At 40.5% G+C, this 27,827-nt stretch overlaps 1 protein-coding gene across 1 annotated transcript; it reads right to left on the reverse strand.

The window, feature by feature from the left end:
- Window positions 1-3,104: 3,104 nt before the first annotated feature.
- Window positions 3,105-6,194, reverse strand: LOC121757600 (UDP-glucose 4-epimerase-like). The gene is made up of 9 exons (XM_042153121.1): window positions 6,188-6,194; window positions 5,764-5,866; window positions 5,597-5,690; window positions 5,156-5,239; window positions 5,021-5,087; window positions 3,898-4,058; window positions 3,680-3,776; window positions 3,519-3,601; window positions 3,105-3,436 (listed from the first exon to the last, which is right to left on the reverse strand). Exons 1-9 carry the CDS (start codon window positions 6,192-6,194, stop codon window positions 3,341-3,343), a joined length of 792 nt encoding a protein of 263 aa, XP_042009055.1. The 3' UTR covers window positions 3,105-3,340.
- Between the last annotated feature and the right edge of the window lie 21,633 nt (window positions 6,195-27,827).

The raw sequence follows: 27,827 nt of genomic DNA on the forward strand, positions 1-27,827 counted from the left end.
AAAACATCATGCTGACATTGAACTTTCTCATAACTGCGAGATATTAAACTAACTTCTTAGACCGAGCAAATTGCTTCCTAATCTAGCTAGACAGAAAGTGAGTAAACAACTAGGACCATCGTCCAGAAACAGCAAGTATGGAATAAAAGCTGCAAACAACAAACTAAGGATTTAACTAACAACTACCTGCATTTCATTACCTGAATCACACGCGAACATGAAGAAAACAGAGCACATTTCCAGATTCAAACAGAATGTAAAAGTGCTGACGTCGGAAACTTACTATTAGCAGGAAATAAAACAGATCTACATATACTAGACGGAATGAAATGAAAACACATAAACTAGGCATCAACCGCGATAAACTCTGTTTTAGATCCAGACGTCGGATGCTTAATCCACTCCGGATCCAAGTATTCCGAACCCAACAACCAACAAAATCATCTCCATAACTTTCGATTCAACAGATCTGCTCCGATCAACACAAACTTCCAATACTTCCACTCAAACTCATTAAACCAATGCAGAAATCAAACATCCAGTTCAGTAACTGTGATAAATTCAAAATCAATTGCATCCACAATCGAAATCAATAGCAGCAAGGTAAATTCAGAAACTGAAAATTGCATAGATAACGGAATTTCAACAGAAAATAGAGCCGAGCTTCGAACGGCGAAGCTCGGTGAAATTCACGATAACAAACTAAAACAAAAGCAATAAATTGTATCTTCGCTCTCTTCAAGGACGGTGTTACCCAACTACGTAACAGCAATTGAAACCCGAAAACCCCTCAAGTTCCCGATAAAACAAGTGTGTAGAGTATGGCGAGTGAGCTAAGAGAGCCAAAAGTGCCGAGAGACGAGAGCTCTCTGTCTAAAGTCCTCACTCGATCACTAACTCTTTTAAAATGCATGCTCTCCTCCTTATATAGGTACGGGTTTGATCTTCTAGAAGCTTTCGCAGAAATCTCCGTTCTGCCCTTCAGCTTCTTGATCTCCTTCGTCCGGTCATTTTTCCACAATGCTCACTTTTATCGTCATTTCCTTGTGCCATGCAAACGTCCTTCTCTTTTCTTGGACCTGGCGAATTCTCTACACACCTGGCTTAAAAAGATGTGTTAGACCCCGTAAATGCATGAATTTAACCCCTTAATCAATGCATGAAATTAGCCTTATCAGCGGCCATTGTGCGTCCCCCATCTCGGGATCTTCTCCCATTTAATTAAGAAGGCATCATCTTCTATTATTGTCTTTGGCTTTTCCCCAGTTGTTCCTTCAACATCGTCTTTGGGCAGTGGGTTTCTCGACGTCCTCCCGATGACATCCCATTCCCACCAGCTCTTCACAGCGGCTCTGTGGCAACATTAGCTCTCTCTCCCTCGCCGCGCAGACGTTGGCTGCTCCACCTTCGTCCTCGGCAATTATCTCCTTGATTCGGAGATTGAATCGTTTGGCAATGGCTGATATCTCCACCTCGGCCAAATGCTTCATCCATAAATTTGGAGAGGGATTGTTCGGTCGAATACTTCCTCTCCCCCTCGGCCGAACAAACAGAGGACTCCTTTATTTTCTTCGCTTGACAGCAGTTGAGCGGTGCCGCTCAATTTGTGACCACCAACGAACTCTTTTCGTTTTGGCGTCTCTATCTCGGAGACTCGGGTTGCTACGTTCACAACAACCACCAACTGGTTCTTCTCTCGGGCCATTCTGGCTGGCGGTATCAAATCTGTCTTCTTCCTCTATCCTCTCCCTCTGGATGGCTACTTCCTTGTATCATCCTTCTATATGAAATTGTTCTTCTTCTCCTTTTTTGGCATCTCCATCTAGGCCTCTCGATCTCTTCAGCGGGCTGCTCTCCTGGAGCCTTCTCAGTGGCCTTCTCGACAGCGGACTTCTCTACCCTCTCTCGAGAGAGGTTTAGTTCTTCTCCCACCGCCAGATCTTTCCTGAATTCGGAGGGGAATTATTAGGTCTGAAACTTTTCACCCCTTCTCCGAACAATTCCAGATTGGTTGGTTTCTTGTGGTTATCCAACTATAAATCCTTCTTCTCGTCAACACATAGAGGGCTGTAGCTATTTTGTCTATCAAATTGCTAAACTAAAGCATCAATCGTTGCTATCGTAGAGGGCTAACTATTTTTTTATGGCTAAAGTATTGTTGTTGGGGCAATTTTGCATGCGGTTTTCTAGGAGTGTTTTTTGCTATACAGACAGCGATCGATCCACATGATCGAACCTGCTCTGATACCATGTTAGAAAATATAATGCGAAAAATAAAATATTATTGCAGAAAGTAAAAGACGGGAACAACTTTAAAGACTACATTGTGATTGAGTTGGGTTATTTCTCTCAATGGTTACACCACCTTTTATAGACTCTAATTCTAGCTATACATGGAAAATATATTCTAATTATACTAATATCCATTTTATTTGATTTTGTATAATCTTTAATTGATTCATTTCTTTATCTCTTGATTTCTTATTCTCCAATTAATTGATTTCTCCATTCAAACACTTGTTTGATTGGTCATTACCTTCATCTTTTCTTGTTTGACACCAACACTTCAACATCCTATTTCGCCAACTATGGATGGTTATGGTCTAAATGTATGACCATGTTCAGAGCTTCTTAATGTATATTCTTATTATAAATTCTTCTACCTATTGTAGTCCTAGTTATGAATTCTGTATTATCATTACTAAAATTATGTTAAATAAATAAAAATGATTTCCAAATACAAATATAACTCCATTTAGTTTTTATTTAATCTTTATTTGTTGTCAACCTTTGTCTTGTACAAATATTTAATCTTTATTTGTTGTCAAAATGATTGCCTCCTCCCCTATGGAGAAGATCTAGTGTCGTTGCTACTAACTGATTGCAAGTTGCAACACACAGTTTTGGACATCGTATATATTATATATACCTTTCTTTCTAACTAATTGCCTATAGTTACTTCAATTGGTTTGTTGTAGGCCAAAAAATGAGCACATTGTTCCTATTATAACCATATTTATTTTATAATAAGGCATTTAGACTTACAATAATCAACCACTGCACTTAACCTATAAATGCATACTTCTGGGAACACTACAATAATATTATCACAATGCAAATACTCTACACATTATTGGCTTTCCCTATATATATATCAACTTTGAACATCCAAAATACAATAAGATTTCCCCACAAATTAAACTTGTTGTAAAATGTAGAATATCGTTTCACAAGGCACGACGCGTAACAACAGTAGGCAGCAGATCTCAAGGCTTCGACCGGTATCCCCATGGATCAAAACGGCTAGCAATTTTATATGTGAATATTTACTAGTATATACTTACTTCCAACCAAGCTCTCTCTCAGCCTTGTCTGTTGACGCATAAACAGCTGTTGCATCTCCCGGTCGTCTTGGACAGAGTTTAATAGGGAGTTTCTGTAAGAAATTAAAATGTTCCAAGTATATATACTAGTTTAGCAAGTATACAAGTTTCGTGTTTTCCAAATCCAAACCATACCTTTCCTGTTGCCTTCTCGAAAGCTGCCACCATTTCAAGAACGGATGTGCCACGACCAGTTCCCAAGTTATAGGCAACGCAACCTCAAATATGAAAATTGGACGAATCAATAAGGTGAAGCATATGTTGCTATTTTTGATACCATTAACGAGTGTATTCACCTATGTCATTGCGTTGCAGAAACTTCTCCAGTGCAACAACGTCGCCGTCTGCCAAATCCATAACATGGATGTAGTCGCGAATTGGCAAACATATTATCTTGAAATAGAACTAAATAACACAAGCTCAAAATAAACAAGGAGGGATGTAGTTCTACAAGCCTTTACATACCCTAAACATGTTTTTTTACGTACCAAAAAATTCATATTAGCATACGTACCGCGCTACCATCAGGCGTGGGATAATCATGACCATAAACATTTAACTCGGGTAATCTACCAACAGCTACTTGTGTTATGTAAGGCATAAGATTGTTGGGGATTCCTCTAGGGTCCTCTACAAGCATGCCGCTCTCGTGGGCCCCAACCGGGTTGAAGTATCCAGAGACGAAGCCAGGATATTTTGCCTGGGGGGTCCAAAAACTGTTTATAATTGTGAGCTATTTTTTATGTCGACTTCAATATACCTGTAAACAGTTGCAATATGAGTGGAACGATAAATAGTTATATCAATTTAGACATTCAAAATTCATTTGATCTTTTAGTCACAATTTATATCTGTATATCAATTTAGACATTCAAAATTCATTTGATCTTTTAGTCACAATTTATATCTGTATTTTTAATATACTTAATTATATACTATAAAAATGGAAGTTCTTATATATTTATATTATATGGATAATTTATTTCAACTTTTGCAATATATATTATTTTTGCAAAAAATATTTCAATTATTTAAGCAAAGTTTTAGTCGTCTTTTATTTTAAAAATTAGTAGAAAAAATACAAATTTAAATCGATTTAATAGATTAGAATGACAAGAAATTTTAAAAATGCATTAAAATGTTTACAAGTGATTAAGAAATAATAAAGATAAAAAAATGTTTAATAGAGAATCAAATAATATTTTATAAGAGAAAATTAAATACAGTAGATATCTTGGATGTACAAGAAACGAAAAGATAAAATTATTACATTAGCAAAAATATTATACTACAGGAGATGTATTATAGTAAATCAAAAGGAGAAAAAAATTAAATAGATTGGTAGAAAATTAAAAGAGATAACAATACAAAGAAAATAAAAACCATTCATGAAATATAACACTAGAAAGAAAATAAAAATTAATGACTGGACAAAAAATACATATGTATTGATAGAATAATGATTGTTGTTCACGAGAATCGATCTCATATCTCCTGGATGCCAAGGCAAGAAATCTACCACTGAGCTACTACTCATACTTTGTTTTGGAATGTATAATATATATACTAATAATTTCAAAATCTGGGGGGCCCAGTGGCCCCCCACCCCCAAACGTGGCTTCGTCCCTGGAAGTATCTGAGCAAAATAATTCTCCATTTTTGATCTGCCTTGTGCAGATCTTGAGCAATTTCTTCAAGAAAGAGCTATTGAGAAAACAAGAAATATTAGGACTCTTGTTAAACACCATACAAGTGGTCTTAAGAGGACAGACCTTTGTGCGACCGTAAGGATTCATAGCCACACACGGAATTTTATCAGGCTGGCCATAAACTGTTGCAGATGAGGAGAAAACCAACTACACACAAGATCACTTGCCGTGTCAACAAAAGATAAGTTCAGTCGTGGTCATATAGCTATATCATATGCCAAAGCAAACTTGTAAACATTAGGGTCTTCAGTTACTCGAGATCAATTTGGCCTAAGATTATCCGAGATTGAATTAGGCAGAAATTAATTTTGCTTAGTCTTATCGAGAATCAGGATGAGTCCACCTAAACCAACAACATATGATAAGACTAAGTTATATCTAATCAACCAAACCAAATAACTCTAATCAAGAGAGATAGATCACATGAGAAATGGTGATGACTCATGTAATTGTTGAAGCTGACATTATATCACAATTAAAATGATTATAAGAATAGTAGAGTACCTTATGTTTAGCCATGAGTTTGTATAAATTAAGAGATCCAACCAAATTGTTGTCAAAATATCTCATGGGATTAGCAAGGATCACTGCGTCAAATCTAACAAACAAAGTTAAGAGTTAAAAGTAAAAAAAAAAAAGCAGAGCATAATTCCAAAATGAAGAAGAAGTAGTTGGTCTGAGAAAACAATTCCTCCAAATCATCGACATTTCTGATATCCCCTGCAAAAGAAAAGATTGATCCAAACACCAATGAGAATGAAGTATTGATCCCACCTCAATAGAGAGAAAAAGTTTTCAGAATTGGAAAATGTATATTCTTGTAGGACGACTGAAAAGGAAATAGTGCATATTTTAGTGGGATAGAGGGAGTAATATATTATTGTGATTTAATATACAGTCATATCAAGGAATTTGAATTCAGAACAAAATAGAAATGATAAACATACATACGAATAGTGATTTAATATACAGTCATATCAAGGAATTTGAATTCTTCCTAATCAAGAAAAAACTTAAAACAGCATGCACAGATGGGATGGGATGGGATGGGATGGGATGGGATGGGTAGTTTTGTTAATTGTTATCTTATCTTACACGTCATAATTCGGCGTTACGTCACGGTCTCACCTCATTATTCATTCATCTTATCAGACAAACCATTTTTCCGATTACACGAAACCATTAATTTTGTCGACTAATGTACTCCAGTTGTTAGAGCATCCACAACCGTGCTCTTGCCAGCGGCACGGTTGTGGGCCCGGGCGGTACTATTCATGCCTGCTCTCTGGCAAGAGCACAACACCCACAACTGTGCTCTTCCGCAAGGACGAGCACAATTAATATAAAATTCAATTACACAACAACATTTTCATAATACTAAAATTCATTAAAAAAACCACAATAAAAATTACAAATTACAAATAAAATAAAAAGACATAATTAAAATCCTAAAAATTAAAAATTACATAATTAAAATACTAAAAATTAAAAATTACATAATTAAACTCCTAAAAATTAAAAATTACATAATTATTGGCTAATATAACCCGAGGAAGACTACGCATCCGGCGGCACCAACCCCAATTGTTTTTGGAGACCCAATATCATGGACTCGTGCGTTTGAAGTTGCGTGGGGGTCATAGTTGACCTATCGGCCATATTGAGTTGGGCCAAAAGGGCCCACAACGAGTTGTTCGGGGGTGGAGGTGGAACATAGGGTGCGGGTTCGGGAGCAGGGGCAGATGGAGTCGCGGCGCGACGTCGTTCGGCCGCCGCCTTCTTCCTACCTTGCGGTCGGCGTCGGGAACCGCTTGGTCCGGCATCGGGGCTACCCAAGTTAGCTCCGGCGAGTTGGCTAGCCACTTCTTCCGAGCCGGAGTCGGATAGTGCTACCGACCGTGAGCGTTTGGAGGAGCCGCTAGAGGAGGATGTTATGCCTCCCTTATACTTCGGGTGCGTCCGCGTCTCCTGCCAAACGTTAAGATATTTGAACGACTTACCGTTCATGGATTGGTAGGTGCTCAGCGAGGCGGTGATGATGTCGACCTCGCTTTGGCCGCTCCCGGCATTCCGGGACTCCTGGATGAAATAGCCGTTGAACTTGCCAATTTCTTCGTTGGCTCGGCCGATGCAGTTGCGCACCATACTCTCGTTGCGCTCGATCGTTCCCGGCGGCCGGTGTGCATTGTACCGGCTAGAGACGCGCCACCAAAAGTGATCGCCGGATTGGTTCGTTCCAACCACCGCATCTTCGGAGATTTCCAAGTACGCCTTGAACAATCTTTCCATCTCCGCCGGTGAGTACGGTGTGCGGACACCGGCGCGAGATGGAGGATTCGGCAATTGGGAAGGGGCGCGAGGCCTAGGCTCCGGTGTCCACCCGTAGCGCCCATCGGAGGCACCTTGATCGTCGATTGGGTATGGCCGGTAGCCACTCGGAACGCCCGAATCTTGGGTGAGAGGAGGGGCCGAATATTCCGTTTCCGGACTAGGAAACGGTTGCGAACCGAACCATTCGGGGTTCCAACCGTGAGAGCCGCTTGGGTTGTCGTCGTTACCGGACATAGTGGTGTTGTAGGGTGTGAGAGGAAGATGAAAATGGATATGAGAGATTGAAGATGAGAATGGAGATGAGAGAATGATGATGAGAATTGTGTAGTGAAAGTGTGAATTTTTGGGAGTGAAATTGGGGGTATTTATAGATGAAAGTGTGTATTTTTGGGGTACAAAAAATAAAAAAAAAATTAAAAAGTGGCGAAAAACGGTTATAAACGGATATAATTTTTTGGGGAAGTGAAAATTTTTTTTTTTTTTTTTTTATCGATTTTTTTAATAAAAAACCGATTTTTTAAAAAAAAAAATAAAAAATTGTTTGAAACCAACGGCTATGCCGTTGGCGAATGGGAGAGTGACACGTGTGCGTCCGCTGGCACGGACGTGCTCGATACATCGAGCAGCGCCGTGCCAGCGGCGCGGTTGCAGCGGCGGCGGTTCTTCGCCTTGCCGCTGGCACGGACGGCGGTGGCGCCAACCGCCACCGCTGCGGATGCTCTTATTTTCGTTACATATAATAATAATTTAAATTATAATTTTGATTGAATATCATGACAAGTTTCATATTAAATTATAAAGTTTTAGATTTTTTAATTATCTCATCAAATTCCTATATTGTACAAATTCCAAACTTTTCAACGTAGTATCAACACGGTGTCAACTGTTGACATTGTGTTGATATTTTATGTTGTTGTTATTTTATCATTTTGATAAGGCTAATTTCATGCATCGGTCTAGGGGTTTTATTTCGTGAAATTACTGGGTCTAACGCACGATTTAAGCCAGATGTGTGAAGGTTTTCGCTAGATCCAGGAAAAGAAAAGGACGCTTGCATGGTCCTAGGAAACTGGCGAAAAAGTGGACATTATGAAGGAAATTGCTTGACGGAGGAAGCCTCGGAGTTGAAGGGTAGAATAGGGATTTCTACGAAGACTCTTGAAGGCTATGTCCGCATCTATAAAAGGAAGAAGCATGCAAGCTGGAGGGATCTTCTCGGTGGAGACCTTGCTAACAGCCTGTAGCTTAGTCCATTCTCTTCACACTCTTGGGTTCTTTCGGTGGAAAATTCAGGGCACACTAGGGGGTTCACCTCTAGCTTTCATACATTTTCGATTTGGTTGTAACACCGTCCTTCTTTAGGGCGAAGAAACAATTTATTTTCCGCTTTAGTTTCTGCTGAATTCGCCGAGCTTCGCTGTTCGAAGCTCGGACCCCTTTTTGTTTCTGGATATTTCTTACTTTTATGCAAGTTTCGTTTTCGTTTACGTCGATCGTGATGGTTACTGTTGTTTGATTGTGTTTACTTGAATTCTGGAGTTGGATTGTTGGAGTTGGTTGATTTCTGGATTATTGCAGGTTAATGGTTGAATCTGGGAGAATGGAGCTGGTTTGTGAATGAATCGGGGTTGGTCTGGTTAATGTTGTGGAGTTGTTCGCGATTGTTGGAATTTGGCAGTGATCGGAGCAGATCTGTTAGAATCGGAGTTATGGAGTTGATTTTGTTGATTGTTGAGTTTGGATTGCTTGGATCCGGAGTGGATTAAGCATCTGACGTGATTCTGAGCAGGAGTGTTTAATTTTATGCCGCGCTTACGTGTTTTCATTTCATTTCGCCTAGTTTACGTAGATCTGGTGTATTTCCGATTCGTAACAAGTTTCCGGCGTCCAAATTTCTATATTCTGTTCGAATCCAGGAGTATGCTCTGTTTTCTGCATTTACGCGTCTGAGTTGGTTAGGAAATTGTATGGGTTGGTTGTCTGCAGCTTTTACCGTACTTGCTATTTCTGGAAATATGGTCCCCACTGTTAGTTGCTTTTTGTTTGGCTAGATTAGGTAATTGTTTACTTAGTCTAGGGAGTAATTGTGTCTTTCGGATTTGATGTCTGATTCCAGTAAGTTTTCTGTGTCCTAGATCTAGCGTTTACATTTCTTGCCTAGATCTAGTGATAGTTAAAATCTCAACCCCTTTGCGTGGCAGCCGCCGTTTGTTTCCATAGTCTTTTAGCACTACTTTGCGAATCCATCTCTGTGGGATCGACCCCACTTCCCTATACTAATTCATAGTATTCGGGTTGAGGGATTTATTTTTGAAGGGGAGTCGAGTGTGTCCAACGACAAAAACACTGTAGTTCTCTTGAGTTCCTGGACCCAGTGATCCAGTGGATTTAAGGAGCGTTGTGTCTGGACCGAGCTTTGCATTAATTCTCATATGAGCACACTTGCTTACTCCTGAGTCTAGTCATTCGACATTAGAGTTCGAGCGAAAGACTCTACCACTTCAAATGGCGCCGTTGCCGGGGATGGATGGCGTGCTTAGTGTTAGTGTTCAGAGTCTGTGGTGTAAATAGTTTTGATTTGTTTTCCTTCTCTTTTGTTTACAGTTTATGAGCAGAGGCTCAAGATCTACCTACTGGAGAAACTCATCTGGGTGGAAACACGGCCAGTTTGATTGGCGGGTTAAGGATACAGTCTCTACTGTGACCACCAGATCAGGGTTCACCACGGGAGATCCGTTTCCGAGTGAATTTACTAGCGACGAATCTTGGACGTCATCAGGACGCGAAGATCTAGAATCACCACCCGAATCAGAAACAGAGTCAGAAACGGGGGAAGCAGAGGAAGTAGTCATGGCGCAGGTGGTAGACCCAGATCCAGAAATCGGCTCTCTCACTGCCCATTTAGATGGAGAACCAGCTCAAGCTATAGTGATGAATCCACGCCAGAGAACTATCGAGATCAAGACAAACGTACTCGGCATCTTGCCGACGTTCTCTGGGCGTAGAAATGAGTGTCCGTATGAGTTCTTAAATGAATTCAGTAAGTTATGTGGAATTCAGAAGAGGCCGAATGATGCAACAGAGGAGGATTATCGCCTACGAGCGATTCCGTTTACCTTGAAGGGGGAAGCTAATACGTGGCTATTGAGGTTGCCTCCGGATTCTATCCGCACGTGGAGGGACTTCAAGTTAGAATTCTTAGATTATTTCTTCCCATCCAACAAGACGAATGCACTTAAGAAAGAAATACTAGAGTGTAAGCAAGATTACGATGAATCGTTGAGTCAGTATTGGTCGAGATTTAAGGGGTTGTTGGATGCATGCCCGAATCACCGAATGATAGAGGCAGAGACCTACTCTCTGTTTTACGAAGGAGCAACTCCCGAGTCAAAGGACTTAATGAACTCCTCGAGCGGGGGAAATTTCACAAGAAAAAGGGGAAGTGAGGCAAGAGAGATCCTAGGGAAGTTGATTGACGCTAAGAAGGCGTACGATAACCCTAGGAATGCAGTGAAAAGAGGATCGGTGCATGCTGTGAGAGAACAAGAAGATGACAAAGTCGAAGCAAGGATTGATAGGCTCGAGAAGGCTCTTTTGAACGCGATTGAAAAGACGATTCCACTGGCTTCACAAGGGAAGGAGAAATCTCCTGGTCCAGGAGATAATCAAATGCAACAACATTACGGGACCCAGGAAGGAGATTATCAGGCTCAGGTCAATGCAATGGGAAGTTGGAATCCCGATAGGAGCTGGAATCCAGGGAGACAGAGAGATGCGCCTTGGAGAAACCATCCAAATTTCAGATGGACTGACAATGAATAGAATCAGCCGGCACCACAACAAAGTCAGCAGTTTGCACCTCAGCCCGAAAGACAAGGTAACTGGTCAGGAAGGAATCAAGAGGGGCAGGGCAACTGGATTAATCGGAACCAAGGAGACCACTCGAGCTGGGGAAACAGGAATCAGAGCAATCAGGGGAACTCTTATGTACCCCCACACCACAGGAATTTTCAGAACAAGTACCAGGGCCAAGGAAATCAATACAATAACTCTTCAGGCGGTCAAGGAAACGCTCGTCAGAATCAAGCAAGTGGACCAACTCTGAGTATTGGGCCAGGGCCCAGTCAACCCCCGAAACCACCAAAGAGTATCGATGATATGGTGCACGACCTCGTCAGTTCTCAGCAACATATGCAAAGCAACCTGCAATTGAACAATGACGTAGTGCACAAGCTTCAAGATGCTCAACAGGAACAGAAGGCAGCGATGGATATGTTGGCAAAGCAACTGTCACAAATAGCTACTTCCTTGAGTGATATGCCGGGAAACGAGGGCAAAATTCCTGCCTCAGTAAGGCCACCTGATAGAGCTAATATAAGTCAGATTACCTTGAGATCCGGGAAAGGGTATGATGGGCCAGTGGTAAGAACAAAGGAGGTGACAGATCCCAAAGAAGACAGGGAAGAAGAGGATACAATTCCTAGGCCAAGACACTTGGGGGAGTATTCCCTTGGTCAAGGATGACCTTAACACAGGAGATTTAGAGAAACCTTTGCCTAGATCAACTGAATCATTCTTCCTCGATCCAGAGCCGGAGTTGGAAGATGAGGCAGTAGGAAAAGAAACTGGAGAGTTATCAGCTGAAAGTTCTACCGGAGCAGGGAAGCGGCCGAAACCCTTTCCAAGCCGAGGGGAAGCCAAGAAGCAAAAGGAAGAGCCGGTGGACTTCATGGACATTTTTGGGAAGTTGGAGATCAATCTACCATTTTTACAGGCCCTGAAGATGCCAGTCTTTAGCAAGTTCATCAAGGAATTTATAGCTGGGAAGGCTAGACCCAGTGGGAAAATTCTGATAGGCGAGAACGTCTCCACAGTGATTCAGAAGAGGAAGATGCCTTCAAAATGCAACGACCCAGGTATGTTCACCTTACCCATCTCTATTGGTGACGTGAAAATCGAGCATGCTATGTGTGATTTGGGTGCGTCGATAAATGTGTTACCACTTTCCATATACAAGAAATTTGTGGGGGTAGGCATGGTAGACACGAAGGTAGTGATTCAACTGGCGGACAGGTCATGCATCTGTCCTGAAGGGGTGCTTGAGAATGTGATAGTCAAGGTACATGACTTCTTGTACCCTGCTGATTTCCATGTGATTAAGATGAGTGATAATGAGTCCGCAGAGTCGGGCGGAGTACTTTTAGGGAGACCCTTCCTACGTACCGCTAAGACTATCATTGATGTTTTTGATGGAACAATTTGCCTTGATTATAATGGGGAGAAATACACATTCAGCATTGATGAGGCAATGAAGAAACCTCTTGACGTTGAAAATTTGCATGCTATAGATGTTATTAACCCTTTGGTCCAAGAATACCTTGAGACAGAATTAATGCAGGAACAGATTGAGAACTCCGAGATGAGTCATGCCATTGATAGAGAAGTGGCCAGTTGGTGTCAAGCCATGAACACAAGTGAGCTATCTGATGAGGAGTTAGCTGAAGCAATTCTGGAATTCTGTGCAAATCCGGAGCTAGCTAGGTCAAGGAATACACCTTATGTGGCGAGTGTGGAAGGTTCTGCTGGGTCGAGGAAGGGAATGACAACCGAAACAACAGAGAAAAATCCCTTGCCCCAGGAAAAAGACGTTCCCAAGAAAGAGTTGAAAACACTTCCACCAGGCCTAAAGTATGCTTATTTAGAGGAAAATGAAACTTTCCCTGTGATTATCAACAGCAGCTTGACCGAGGGACAGGAAGAGGAACTGCTGAAGGTAATCCGAAGAAACAAGAAGGCTATTGGGTGGACACTCTCTGACCTGGTAGGAATTAGTCCAGATTTGTGCATGCATCACATCCGCTTGGAGGAAGGAGCAAAAGCCTGCAGAGATCCTCAACGCAAATTGAATCCTAACATGAGGGAGGAAGTGCTGAAGGAAGTATTGAAACTACTCTCCCTAGGAATCATTTATTCCATACCAGACAGTGAATGGGTGAGTCCAGTCCATATGGTACCCAAGAAGTCAGGAATACAGGTGGTCAAGAACGACAAGAATGAATTGGTGCCCACCAGACTAGTCACTGGGTGGAGGAGGTGCATCGATTATAGGAAGTTAAATGAAGCGACCAAGAAAGACCATTTCCCTCTACCTTTCATTGACCAGATGCTGGAGAGGCTGGCGGGCAAGCAATACTTCTGTTTCCTAGACAGGTATAGTGGGTATTTTCAAATCTATGTGGATCCCGAGGACCAGGAGAAGACAACTTTCACGTGTCCTTTCGACACGTATGCTTACAGGAGGATGCCGTTTGGCCTGTGCAATGCGCCAGGCACTTTTCAGCGGTGTATGATGAGTATCTTCTCGGATCTCTTAGAGGACTGCATCGAGATTTTTATGGACGACTTCACTGTGTACGGGAATTCATTTGACTCGTGTTTGGCTAGTTTGGATATAGTATTGAGAAGGTGCCAGGAAAAACATTTGGTTTTAAACTTCGAGAAATGCCACTTTATGGTCCCTGAGGGAATTGTCCTAGGGCACGTAGTCTCGGAAAGAGGTATACAGGTAGACCAGGCAAAGATTGAGGTGATCTCAAAACTGCCTTACCCGACGAATCAGAAGGAGGTGAGAGGATTCCTAGGGCATGCCGGATTCTATAGGAGGTTCATAAAAGATTTCGCAAAAATTGCTCAGCCACTCACCCACTTGTTGCATAACAATGTTGATTTTGTCTTTGATGAGGAATGCAAAAAGGCTTTTCAGTTGTTAAAAGACAGGCTAGTATCTGTGCCTATTATTAGAGCGTCCGACTGGAATCTACCCTTTGAGATTATGTGTGACGCAAGCGATTATGCGGTGGGAGCGGTGATAGGTCAAAGAGTTGATGGGAAAAGCTATGTGATCTTTTATGCTTCAAAAACGCTGAATCAAGCTCAGAGAAATTATGACACTACTGAAAAAGAAATGCTGGCGGTAGTATACTCATTTGAGAAATTTCGCCCGTACTTGCTTGGGTCGAGGGTGATAGTCTTCACCGACCACGCGGCTATAAAGTACCTGTTAGCAAAGAAAGAATCCAAGCCGAGATTAATCCGATGGGTGTTGCTTTTGCAGGAATTCGATTGGGAAGTCAGAGACAAAAAGGGAACAGAAAATAAAGTAGCCGATCATCTGAGCAGGATATTTCAAGGGGAGACCGAGGAAGCAATACCGGATGCATTCCCAGAGGAACATTTGTACTACGTGAAAAAATTTCCTCGACCTATCAGCTGGGAAGAGATTATGGTGTTAACAGGTCCAGGGGATGCCGAAAAAGGGAAATGTCATCAAAACGCTGAGCCATGGTTCGCTGACCTGGCAAATTACTTAGTCACTGGAGAGATGCCCAGTTCGCAAGTAATTTCCCGGGCCCAGAAGATGAAATTGAAGAGCGAGGCCAAGTACTATTTCTGGGATGACCCGTATTTGTGGCGAATGGGAGCCGACCAAGTAATCCGGAGGTGTATTCCAGAGTGGGAACAGAGGGATGTGCTGAATCATTGCCATGCTCTAGCATGTAGAGGTCACTTTGGACCTAGGAAGACCGCAAGGAAGGTGTTAGATAGTGGTTTTTACTGGCCTACATTGCATAAGGATGCGTTCGAGTTTTGTCAGAATTGTGAGAGGTGTCAACAGACTGGGGGAATCTCCAGAAAAGATGAAATGCCGCAAGTCCCGGTGATCGTTTGTGAAATTTTTGATGTTTGGGGAATGGACTTCATGGGTCCATTTCCATCTTCATACGGGAATACATACATACTAGTGGCAGTGGATTATGTTTCGAAATGGATAGAAGCCAAGGCGACCACATCTTGCGAAGCCAAGGAGGTATCGAAGTTTCTTAGAGCTAATGTTTTCAATCGGTACGAAGTGCCCAGAGCTATAATATCTGACAATGGGACGCATTTCCGCAACCGGACTATTGAAGCTTTGATGAGAAAGTATGGCGTCCACCACAGATTGTCCACACCTTATCATCCTCAATCTAACGGCCAGGCAGAAATATCAAACAGAGAAATCAAAGCGATCCTGGAAAAAACGGTGAATCCGTCGAGGAAAGACTGGAGCAAGAGAATTGATGATGCATTATGGGCATACAGAACAGCGTATAAAACGCCCATTGGAATGTCTCCTTACAGGTTAGTATTCGGTAAGATGTGTCACTTGCCGGTGGGAATTGAGCACAAGGCGTACTGGGCGGTCAAGGAGATTAATATGAATCCTCAAGCTTGTGAGGAAGAGAGGAAACTGCAACTCCAGGAGTTGGAAGAATTGCGACTTGAATCCTATGAGTCAGCAATGTGGTACAAGGAAAAGACCAAGTTGTGGCATGATAAGAATCTCCGGACCAAGGAACTGCAAGTGGGGCAGAAGGTTCTCCTGTTCCAGTCCCGACTCAAGTTAATGCCCGGTAAGCTGAAGTCCAAATGGACTGGACCATACACTGTTGTGAGTCTGCGTGCGAACGGAGCGGTAGAAATCCAGGGAAGTTTTTCAAACTCTACTCCATTTCTTGTCAATGGCCATAGGGTAAAGGTATTTAGGGATAACTCGGAGATGTGTGTAGTGGACGAAGTTCCACTACGCGTACTCCCTAATATCGCCTGATCATTCTGGGAAGTGAGTGTTCTTGGAGATTTCCTAGGTCCAGTATCGAAGAAGTTTTATCATGGCCTGGTCTAGGGAATCTTGAGAACACTGGAACATAAACTGTAAATATTTAGTCGCTTTTAGTAAATCAAGAAAACCCAAACAAATCATAAAACAAACAATCTTCCAAAAATATTTTTGAAATACCAGGCTCCTTTAGGAATGTTTTTGATATTGTCATACCCTGGACCCGGGGAGTCTGGCGTTTCAATTTTTAGTTTAATGTTTTTCTCTAAGTGTGATTTTGCAGAAGGAAGTTACTTGGGCAGGGAATTGAGGAGTAAAATTTTGGAGGGAGTAGACACCGGCTCGGATTTCAAAAGACACCTTTATGGGGAGGCGTACGGTCGCTAGCGTCATGCCTGCAAACTACCTGCAACAAAAACCGTCCTCGCCCATACCTATCGGATAATAATCGTGTTTTCCTTTTATTTTACTTATTCACTCTCTCTCTCTACATCCGAAATTCTCCAAATTCTCTCTAGGCTTTCTCTTTTCTAACCCTAATCAAAGTATTTTCCGTCCAAGTCTGTGTAAAAAAATTTTGCAGAGTTCTCCATGGATAACAAGCAAAGTGCCGGGAACACCTCAGGATCCGCCGATTCAAGTGCGGCAACGTTTATGACCGAGCTATTCCAGAAATTTGGGGGTGCGGAGAAGGCAATGGAGGCATTCGCCATGTTTGCAACCGCAATGGGTAAATCCGTACAGGCTGCTCCGACTTCTAGTGTACCACAACCGGAGGCAGTTTCAGAACCCGTCACCGAACCTAAAATCGTTCAAGAAGTCATCGCCATTCCAAAACCCACTCCCGTACTAGAGGAGACAGCTGTTCCAGAGACCACCACACAACCGGAGGACGTTCCAGAATCCACGACCACCAGTCCGGAACCACCCACAACAGGGGTTCGTGAAGACGACTCAGATCTGGTCACAGGGTTGGAATTGTTGGTTGTGAACGAACCAAGGTTAGACTCTGCAACTGAGGGGGAAGCCCTTATTTCGATTAGTGTTTCCGAGTGGGTGAATCCCGTACTCGCCAGTGAGAAATGTGTTGAGAGAGATGTTCTGAAACCGTCTGGGGAAGTCAAAGATTTTGTTGTTGATGTTAGTATTTCTGAGGGGGAAACCCCTGTTTTGAAAGAATCTGTGGGGGGGGAGGCCCCTATAGTTGGTAAAGATGAGGGCGACGAGGCCCTAAATTCTGAACAAAATGTGGAGGGGGATACCCCCGAGAAACCGGTAGGTACTGAGGCCCACGTCGGAGAAGGATTTGAGGGGGTAGAGACCCCTGTTTATATTTCGGGGGCAACCCCATTGTTGTCCACGGAGGGAGAAGCCCTCGATTCTGAAGTTGGCCAGGAACCCGCAGACGCTGGGGTGGATTTGATTGTGGATCTGACCGAGATCCCAGAGGAGACCGACTCACCGGTAAATCCCAGAGATGCTAGGAGGCGGGCTCGCCGGAGCCTCCTTGATGAGATTGATGAAACAATGGAGCCGACGGAGGAAGAATTGCTAGGTCTAGAGACCGCAGCATCTGAACAAGAGAACTCTCCCAGACCTGGCAGGGGGGAGAGTGATAAGGAGAAACGCCGCCAAGCGGCTGAGAAGAAAAGGAAGGGGAAACAAATTGCTCCTTCCTCGACCAAGAAGGCAAGAGGGAAGTCACAGAAACCGAGAGCCCCTCTGAGTCCAGCGACTCGGAAGAAGAACAAGAAGATAAACTCAACTTTGAGCCAGCCGAAGTGTGGATAACAAACAGCTTGCTAGATGAAATGAGGAAGTTTGACGACCCAAAACGCAAGGCCATTTATAAAGAGAAGAGTACTGAGGGGAAGGTCGCGAAGTCTGGAAAGATGTATAGCTCATCGGAGCTCAAGAAGATTGCTTGCAACGGTGAATTCAGGACTTATATCGACGCCATAGGCTTCGATTGGTTGCTCAAGCACAGTACTATCGAGGTTCCGATTGACCTGGCCCGAGAATTCTTTTCCACCTTCCGATTTAAGTCCACTACCGATTTGGATGCTGACTCAATTAATTTCAGACTTCTCAATGAGGAACATACGATGAGCATCCGGGAATGGACCTTGCGGATGGGTTTGCTGACACGAACGGAGGACGATGAGGGCCTGTGGAATGCAAGAATGGTGGGTCCGCCGAAAATGACGCCGGGATTCAAAAGCGCAAAGCGCATGGGAGTTTTTGACTCACCTGAGGGTGGGTCAGTTTAAAACAAGCTTTTCGAAGGCACACCATATTGAGGACAGGGTCCTGCGATTTGCCCAGACTTTTATTAGTTACAATTTAATGGGCACAGCCAACAACGCTCTGACTACCGCCGATCTGTACTTCACATGGTGCATGGCTACGGGGGTAAGAGTTCACTTGGGCTACTGGTTGGCCCAAGCCTGCCATCAAGTGACTGCAAATCCTTCTCGGCACCTATACACATGCCACCTCCTCGGGGCTTATCTGCAGAGGAATGTGATCATGAAGTTCCATAAGGCATGCCGAGAGGTAAAGACATGCTCGCCCCCTGAGGTTTTTAACATGGATTATTTTTTCAATAAATCGCACGCGGAAGGGAAGTATGCTTTTACGAGGTTGGGCAGTAAGAGACTCAGGTGAAACAGGAACCCGATGTGGTGGAAGTGAAGGATACTGCTAACATGGAAGCAGGAGCCAGGATAGAAGTAGAGGAAATGCGAAATGAGGTTGGTTGGATGAGGTCAGAAATGAAAATGGTTTTGGAGGGGATTGTGGCCCTGCGGAGAGAAGGGAAGAAAAGTGCTGAGGCTGAGAGTGTCAGGAAAGAAGTCGCTGGAGTACGAACGGAACTGGAAGAAATAAGGACGGAAGTTAGGAAGGTTCGGGAGGAAATGGTGGCCCTCAAGGGGCGCATTTCTGATCTAGTGGTATCATCGTCCAGATGTACTGAGAGAATGACGGAGGGTGTCACACTGATGATGAAGATGACGAAGTGGCTTCAAGCGAAGTTCCCCGAGACACCGACGGGACTTCCAGAACCTAGCGGCGGTTCCAAGACGCTGGGTCAAAGGAGTCTAGCTGTGCAGAAGCCGCCACAAGCCCAAAGGCCTCAGACCACCTCGTCTTCCTCCAGGCCCATGATTTTGGAGAAAACCGTACCCTGACCCACAGAAGATCGGAAGGAGACGCCGGAGTCACCGGCACGAAAGAAAGCTAAGGTGACCCAGCAGACAGTGCCACCAAAGTCTGGCCCTCGCGGGGGCCAGACCCCGAATTAAAATCCCCCAAAACCAAGTAATTCTTTTTTTTTTTTTTTCTGTCTTTTACTTTTCGTTTTTCTTTCGTTTGTTTTTTTTATGTGCCAGCATGCTTCGTTTGTATATATGTGTTATACCTTCCCACACTTAGCCCATTTTTTGGTCTAAGTGTGAGAAGGGGCTTTTGTTTTGCATGTCTTGGTTTGGTATGTTGCGCCTTCTCCCACTTAGCCCGATGTTCGGTCTAAGTGTGAGAAGTTTGTTTTGTTCATATGTTTTGTTTGTTGTCTGCTGTTCTTACTTCCTTTTCCCCCCTTCACTAGGATAGCTTGGGGACAAGCTTGAGTGAAGTGGGAGGGGGTAGAGTAAGTATGTATGTGTCTGTTTTTTTTTTCTGTTTTAGAGTCTTTAGGATGTGTGTTTCGCATGAGCTAGTGAGATAATAAGGCAGGTTTCCCTTAGTAAGAGTGATTGAAGAAAGAAAGCAGATCAACTTTGACACCTTCTTCCTTAATAAGCCGAATGCGATCTGAATGAAGTTAGGACGATGGAAAATGCCTTAGATAACCTAGCTGTGCAGCCCTACTATAAAAGTGAGTTATAAGCCTAAACACCTTTTGTGCTAACATGAAAATTGGGTTGCCACTCGATGCTTAGGGAGTAGAGTATGAAGGAGAAAATAAATGGGTTAAGAAGATATAAGCTGGACAAAGTCCAGAAAACCGGAGGTATAAGCTGGACGAAGTCCAGGAAATGGAGGTATAAGCTGGACGAAGTCCAGGGGAGGTTAAAAAAAAAAAAAAAATTCGGAGGTATAAGCTGGACGAAGTCCAGGGGAAAAGGGGTCATAATACAGAAAAATGATTAAAAAAAAAATATTATAATCCTTAAAGGGCAGAAAAATCGTAGCCTGACCCAGGGAAATTCATAGGAAAGGAGAAGTAAGAAGGGAAAAACTCTCATAACCCGGCGCATCAGTGGTATAACCTTAACTGTGGAGCGTTTTGATCCTAGCATCCCTGGTGAGGAATGAGTGATCGAGCGAACCTAACAGATGGGAAATCGATAGGCTATCTTGACAAACTGACGGACCGTTTAGGCAGACGAAGGAAGGGGGAAGATTTGAAGACTGTAATCGATCAGATTGAACTTAAACTTGTGTGGATAGTAGTTTAAAATTCGAAACTAGTTCATGCTTGTTTGTTTTGTTGTGTTTCTGTTCTTTGTGTTGTTTTCTTTTCCAATTCCGTAGTTGCTTAGGTCTAGGAGTTTGTTTTCATTTTTAGGATTTTACTTGGTAACCATGCATTGAAATTCGCCTTATTCCTATTTTCTTGTCTTTCATACTTGAGGACAAGCATGGTTTAAGTGTGAGCAGTTTGATAAGGCTAATTTCATGCATCGGTCTAGGGGTTTTATTTCGTGAAATTACTGGGTCTAACGCACGATTTAAGCCAGGTGTGTGAAGGTTTTCGCTAGATCCAGGAAAAGAAAATGACGCTTGCATGGTCCTAGGAAACTGGCGAAAAAGTGGACATTATGAAGGATATTGCTTGACGGAGGAAGCCTCGGAGTTGAAGGGTAGAATAGGGATTTCTACGAAGACTCTAGAAGGCTATGTCCGCATCTATAAAAGGAAGAAGCATGCAAGCTGGAGGGATCTTCTCGGTGGAGACCTTGCTAACAGCCTGTAGCTTAGTCCATTCTCTTCACACTCTTGGGTTCTTTCGGTGGGAAATTCAGGGCACACTAGGGGGTTCACCTCTAGCTTTCATACATTTTCGATTTGGTTGTAACACCGTCCTTCTTTAGGGCGAAGAAACAATTTATTTTCCGCTTTAGTTTCTGCTGAATTCGCCGAGCTTCGCTGTTCGAAGCTCGGACCCCTTTTTGTTTCTGGATATTTCTTACTTTTATGCAAGTTTCGTTTTCGTTTACGTCGATCGTGATGGTTACTGTTGTTTGATTGTGTTTACTTGAATTCTGGAGTTGGATTGTTGGAGTTGGTTGATTTCTGGATTATTGCAGGTTAATGGTTGAATCTGGGAGAATGGAGCTGGTTTGTGAATGAATCGGGGTTGGTCTGGTTAATGTTGTGGAGTTGTTCGTGATTGTTGGAATTTGGCAGTGATCGGAGCAGATCTGTTAGAATCGGAGTTATGGAGTTGATTTTGTTGATTGTTGAGTTTGGATTGCTTGGATCCGGAGTGGATTAAGCATCCGACGTGATTCTGAGCAGGAGTGTTTAATTTTATGCCGCGCTTACGTGTTTTCATTTCATTTCGCCTAGTTTACGTAGATCTGGTGTATTTCCGATTCGTAGCAAGTTTCCGGCGTCCAAATTTCTATATTCTGTTCGAATCCAGGAGTATGCTCTGTTTTCTGCATTTACGCGTCTGAGTTGGTTAGGAAATTGTATGCGTTGGTTGTCTGCAGCTTTTACCGTACTTGCTATTTCTGGAAATATGGTCCCCACTGTTAGTTGCTTTTTGTTTGGCTAGATTAGGTAATTGTTTACTTAGTCTAGGGAGTAATTGTGTCTTTCGGATTTGATGTCTGATTCCAGTAAGTTTTCTGTGTCCTAGATCTAGCGTTTACATTTCTTGCCTAGATCTAGTGATAGTTAAAATCTCAACCCCTTTGCGTGGCAGCCGCCGTTTGTTTCCATAGTCTTTTAGCACTACTTTGCGAATCCATCTCTGTGGGATCGACCCCACTTCCCTATACTAATTCATAGTATTCAGGTTGAGGGATTTATTTTTGAAGGGGAGTCGAGTGTGTCCAACGACAAAAACACTGTAGTTCTCTTGAGTTCCTGGACTCAGTGATCCAGTGGATTTAAGGAGCGTTGTGTCTGGACCGAGCTTTGCATTAATTCTCATATGAGCACACTTGCTTACTCCTGAGTCTAGTCATTCGACATTAGAGTTCGAGCGAAAGAGACTACCACTTCACATTTATTGACATTTTTTAATAGATCAGATCACAATTTTGAGTTTGTATAATATTTAGAGTTTTCATTTGATCACATTCATATAGAGACTTTAGTTGATACTCAGATAGTACTTAGTATTATTCAACTATGTAAAAGAAATATTAAAGAAAAATATCTTATTTTAATAAAATAATGATGTTTTGAGCATAAAGATACTGTTTTCTATATAAATGAGACAATAAAAAATTAAAATTATACTACTATTACATTTTTATATCTTATCAAATTGACCAAATTTCTTACTGTTGAATTATGGTGGACCTTCATTTGGGCCTATATTTTCTGGAGCCCATGTGTATCTGAATTGGGCTTGACCCAATTCACATATCTCTCACTCCAGATGCCGCCACGTGTTCCTCTCACCCGGATCCTTGTGTTCAGCCGTTGGATTGCGAGATGTGTTTGTTATGTGAGAGGTTAGTCTCTTTGGTTTTCTCATTCTATTAAAAACACTCTCTCTCTTTCTCTCTAAGCTCTCAGACGCTCTCTCTCCTCTCTTCTCTTTTGCTTTCTTCGCCGACGGTTCTCCGGCGGTTTCCTTGTGATTTCTCACGGTTGGAAGTGTAGTCGACCTTGCTACAGTAGTTGAGCAGGCAACCACTTCGGTTGCTGATGTTTTGAGAGAGCTAGGGTTTCTAGTGTGAGGTTTTCTGTGAGAGACTATTCTTGAACGGTTCAGATCTGGTGTGTAGGAGTTGGTTAGGCTTGGAATCTGGAGTGTGAGGTTAATCACTGGTGGATTCGGCTGTGCTCCTTAGGATCGGTGTTCTGGAGAATAGGCTTGTATCATTGGCGGGTGGCTGAGCCGATGATTGTTGCTTACTTGAGTTTCTTTCTGTATTCCTTAGTCATTCTGCACTAGATCCGAGTGGATCTGTTATCTTGTGTTGCTAACAAGGGTTTTGAGTGTGCAGGGCCAGTTTGGAGCTTATCTTGAAGGGATTAAGCTCGAGGACTTAGTTTGTAATAGCTATTGTGTATTTGACTGTAATAGTTAGACTCATTGTTCTTATCAGTCGCTTGGTTGATGGTTTGACTGAGCCATCTTGTAACAAGACCAAAGAGGTCTCGGTTAATAGTGAATCCGGAATTGTCTGATCCCTACACTTACTATTTGAAAACCATCTCTTTGATGATCACATCTTGATCTTATTGTCTAAACCATCATAGATCTACTCGATCATTTTATGGTATATTCATTCGAACTCCTTTCACTTTTTAATGTGAAACTCAATTTCTTGTATTGTAATTTAATTTGTGATTATTAATTTGAACTAGTCTGATATTAGTTTTTTTAATAGTTCATTATTTGGAATTTATAAATATATTAAATTTTACTTGCATTAATTAATATTTATTACTATTGGTTATGTTCAATAGTAATGTTATCATGATGAAATTGTTAAAATTGTGATATACTAGAATAATTCGTAATTACCATTCAATTAAATTATATTAGTCTCAAATAATTAGAGTGGTCACTACGCATTCCAAGAGGATTAAAGCAAAAAGTGTGTTGGATAAGGTGATCCACATTACAACTCTATTTCCTAAATGATATATTTACAATTTTTATCTTATTTCTTATTAAAGAAATAACGTCCAGTAAATATTATTTCTTCTCTCAACTACTAGTAATCCCACATTTTACCGTTTTCTATTTCTTTAATTTTGTAATTTATTTATTCAAATTTAACTAAAATATAGTATAAGATTTATTAAAATTTTAAAATTATACTTATTATATTGTTAAAATCCTAAAATTAGCGATAAACTACAGATCTAAATGGTAATCAATCGTTGTTGTTGACCAAAGTCTGTCCTGTTGGAATTGTGATCGGTTAAAGGTTTTGACCGATTCGTAAAATTGACGTAACATTTAATTTTATAAAATTAAATGATTTAGTGTCGATCTACGTTCGGAGTAGATAATCATCGTATATTCATTTTCTCTAAATCGATTCCCAGTGAGTGAGAAATAACAGATTAAAATTGGTCACAATTGCGAGCTATATAAAACAACTATGAGATTAAACCAAATGATTAACTAAGAGTGTTAGTTATCCCACATTGGTTGTTAAAGATTTACTCCCTCGGTTCTCGAAAAGTATGATCATTTGGTTCAACATGGTTTTTAATGCATAATTGGTAAAGTAATGGAGAGATAGAATGAAATACTTCATCCGTCCCATTAGAAATGAAACATTTGCTTTTCGGCACAAGATTTTATATAATGTTGTTTTGTGAGTTAACGAGGAGAGTATAAAATAAGAGAGATGAAAAAGTAGAGATAGTGTTGTTTCCATTTTAGGAAATGTTTCATTTTAATGGGACAATCCAAAAATGAAAACGTTTCATTTTCAATGGAACAGAGGGAGTAGAAATTAAAGTATTTTTAGTGAAGAATGACTCCCACTTCATTAGAAAGAAGAAAGGTTCCAAAATTTGAAAATTGATACTCCTTACGTTCCACTATAAGCGAACCACTTTCATTTTTCGGATGTAAAACCATAAGTGAGTCATTTTTCATTTTAAGCAAAAAAATTTCTCTACCTTTATTTTCCCACCTACTTTATTCTTTCCACTCTTTTACTTTAAATCTTTAAATATCAATTCCTAAAATCTTGTGCCAAAAAAAAGTGGTTCGCTTATGGCGGAGGGAGTACTTTTATGGATGGATGAACACAAGGTATAATTTAAACAACCACGAGAAGCAAGACAATGATAAATCGAATGGTTAAATAACATGAAATCAATACATCTTCGTCAAGAATTCTATAAATATGTATAACTCCTCACATTCATGGATAAATCAATGTTCAAAGACAAAGTATTCAATAAAAAACATAGGAGCTATAAACTAGTTACTCCGATCTTGGATCCAAGTTCCATTCCTTCTCTTTTCTTCTCCAAGACTGTTCTTGAATGTCGAAAATGAGTGTTGGTGGCTGATCGAATGTATTTTCCAACCCAAACCTTTTTTTCTTTATTTTATCTCCAAAATCGCGTGATTTCGCATTACCAAAGAATCCACCATAATTTTATCTCCAAAGTTTTTTTTTTTTTTGGGTTTGACTTTGTCCTCGTGATGCTTCGTGAAAGTGGGTCGCTCGGATGTTTTGCCATAATCGACCCAGATTGGTCTTTCACACCCGAGTTCGCCATTTTGGTTTGTTTTTCACTTATTTTCTCGACACAATTAAAACTCAACAATATTCATTTCAACAAGCCAATTAACCTGATAGAAATGTGAATTTATCAAATCTGTAAATGTAATTATATAAGAATCACTATGATTAGCCGAACAAAATTAATTCTTATTGGCACAATCAATTAAAGTTGAGACAGGCCCAGTCAACTTATTTCTCAGCCAACGTCCAATATAAAAGTCGGCCCAATTGAAAAACAAACAGCTGAAAGCATTTATACATTCTAAGTAACTATTATTCGATTTTATGCAATAGGTCCTACTTACATTTATTATTCGATTATTAGATTATAGTTATTCCTATTGCATAAAAAGGAATAGATATACGCACACGTACCTACTCCTGATATACTTATTGAAAGTCAAAACTTTATCAGTTAAAAGAAGTATTTTTTTCAAAATGGAAATAATGAGTTATGACCTTTGTATGTCAATAATAGTTGCTCTTACAGTTTAATTAAAGTCCCTCATTTTCTTTCTGGATCCAATTGTTGAATACGCGAATTCAAGATTAAGCTTTGAAATCCATAATAAAATATATAATTTACTAAAAAATAACTTTGAGTGGTAAGTTATAAGAGGAGTTAATATAAAAGAAGTGAAAGTTGTATATTCATATATTTAACATAATTACATAACAAAAAGTTATTAGATATCATACAATCTTCGAAATACTATAAATTTCCATAGATCATTATAATAGTCAGCTTATTTAACTACGAATAAATAAAATTATACTTATAAATGAACGTTCAAGATTATAACTTTTTATAATGTTTCAACATATATAGAATGAATAAATGATAGGAGTACTACTTATAAATGAATGTTCGAGAGAACTCGGACGCTAAATTTGTAAAGTAAGTTTAGGCAGAAAAAAATAACTTAACAAATTGAGAAATAATTTCTCTTTAATTTGCATGTAGGTGTAGCAGAGGTGATATGCTATATCTCAATAAATACATGTTTTCAAATGTCAATAAAAGCAAAAGGAGAAAGGTACAAAACACAAGAAAAAATAATGTAACGGTTGAATAGATTGGGTAATATTGACTTTACCGTCGCAACATAGAAATTTCGAACTATAAATAAATTTTCATAAAAATTACTCAACAACTTCTCAATTTAGTATGAAAAAATATTAAAGTTCGGATTTGCTCACAACTATCTCCCAATAAATTTTTTTACTATAGAATTGTATATATGATATAGCATTGTAAGATTATATATAGATGTCACCAGCGATGAGTTAAACGATGTTATCCATTCATACATAAAAGCGACTATCATTTGGTTGAAAAATATCAACAATTGTTTTTAAGATAGGATAATTGTGAACGAATTAAAGTTGAAGAGAAATCATAATTTGACCAAATTTCAAAAAATTTTATCTTTTCCCCTATAAAATAAATCATTTAACTAGTAGGGATTCGTAATAGTATTGAATTTGTTGATAACAACCAAAAAGCTTTAAAAAGATTTGGTACATTAATTATTCAGTTAGCTGTAACGGAGTATAAAGTTTATGAGTGTGTAACATATTTGAAACGGTAGGAGACACTTTTTTTACTTTTGGGATCAAATACATGGGTATATAGGCTTGCATGTACAGTATTATTATCCTTTTCTATAATTTGATTTTCATTCTTCATTTTTATTTCTTTGTTGTTTCATTCTTCATTTGTAGAGAGCCATCCGTTTAAAAATGGAATTATTGATAATTTCTCATAATTTAATAGTATTAAAAGATTTATATAACTATATACTCTGTTTAGTAAAAAAAAAACTATGTGCCCTGTTACGCGTCAATATATCTACAACTATCTTCTCACCTAAAATTACCTACTCAGTCAGTCAACCATTGTGAGAGGCGTTGTCCATTATGAATATACTATACTAACAGTTTACACATTTTTAGGATTATACTTCCTCCATCCGTCCGTGAAATATTGTCCACTCTTGTCATTTTGGTCAGTCCGTAAAATATTGTCCACTTTATTTATTTGTTTGTTTTTCATTTTTGGTAAATGGAGCCAACTTTCCACTAACTTATTGCAATCACATTCTATTATAAAACAATATACAAATAAGAAATTCACATTCCACTGACTTTTTCCACTCACTTTTATTCACAATTCTTGAAATCCATACCAAATCAAATGTGGACATTTCACATACGGAGAGAGCATAAATCTTCTTTTATTTAAAATTTTGTGTCGACCTCAAAAATTTAGTACTATTAATTACATACTTATGTGTCC

This window comes from Salvia splendens, chromosome 12, assembly GCF_004379255.2.
Source record: "Salvia splendens isolate huo1 chromosome 12, SspV2, whole genome shotgun sequence".
Classification (NCBI taxonomy): domain Eukaryota; kingdom Viridiplantae; phylum Streptophyta; class Magnoliopsida; order Lamiales; family Lamiaceae; genus Salvia; species Salvia splendens.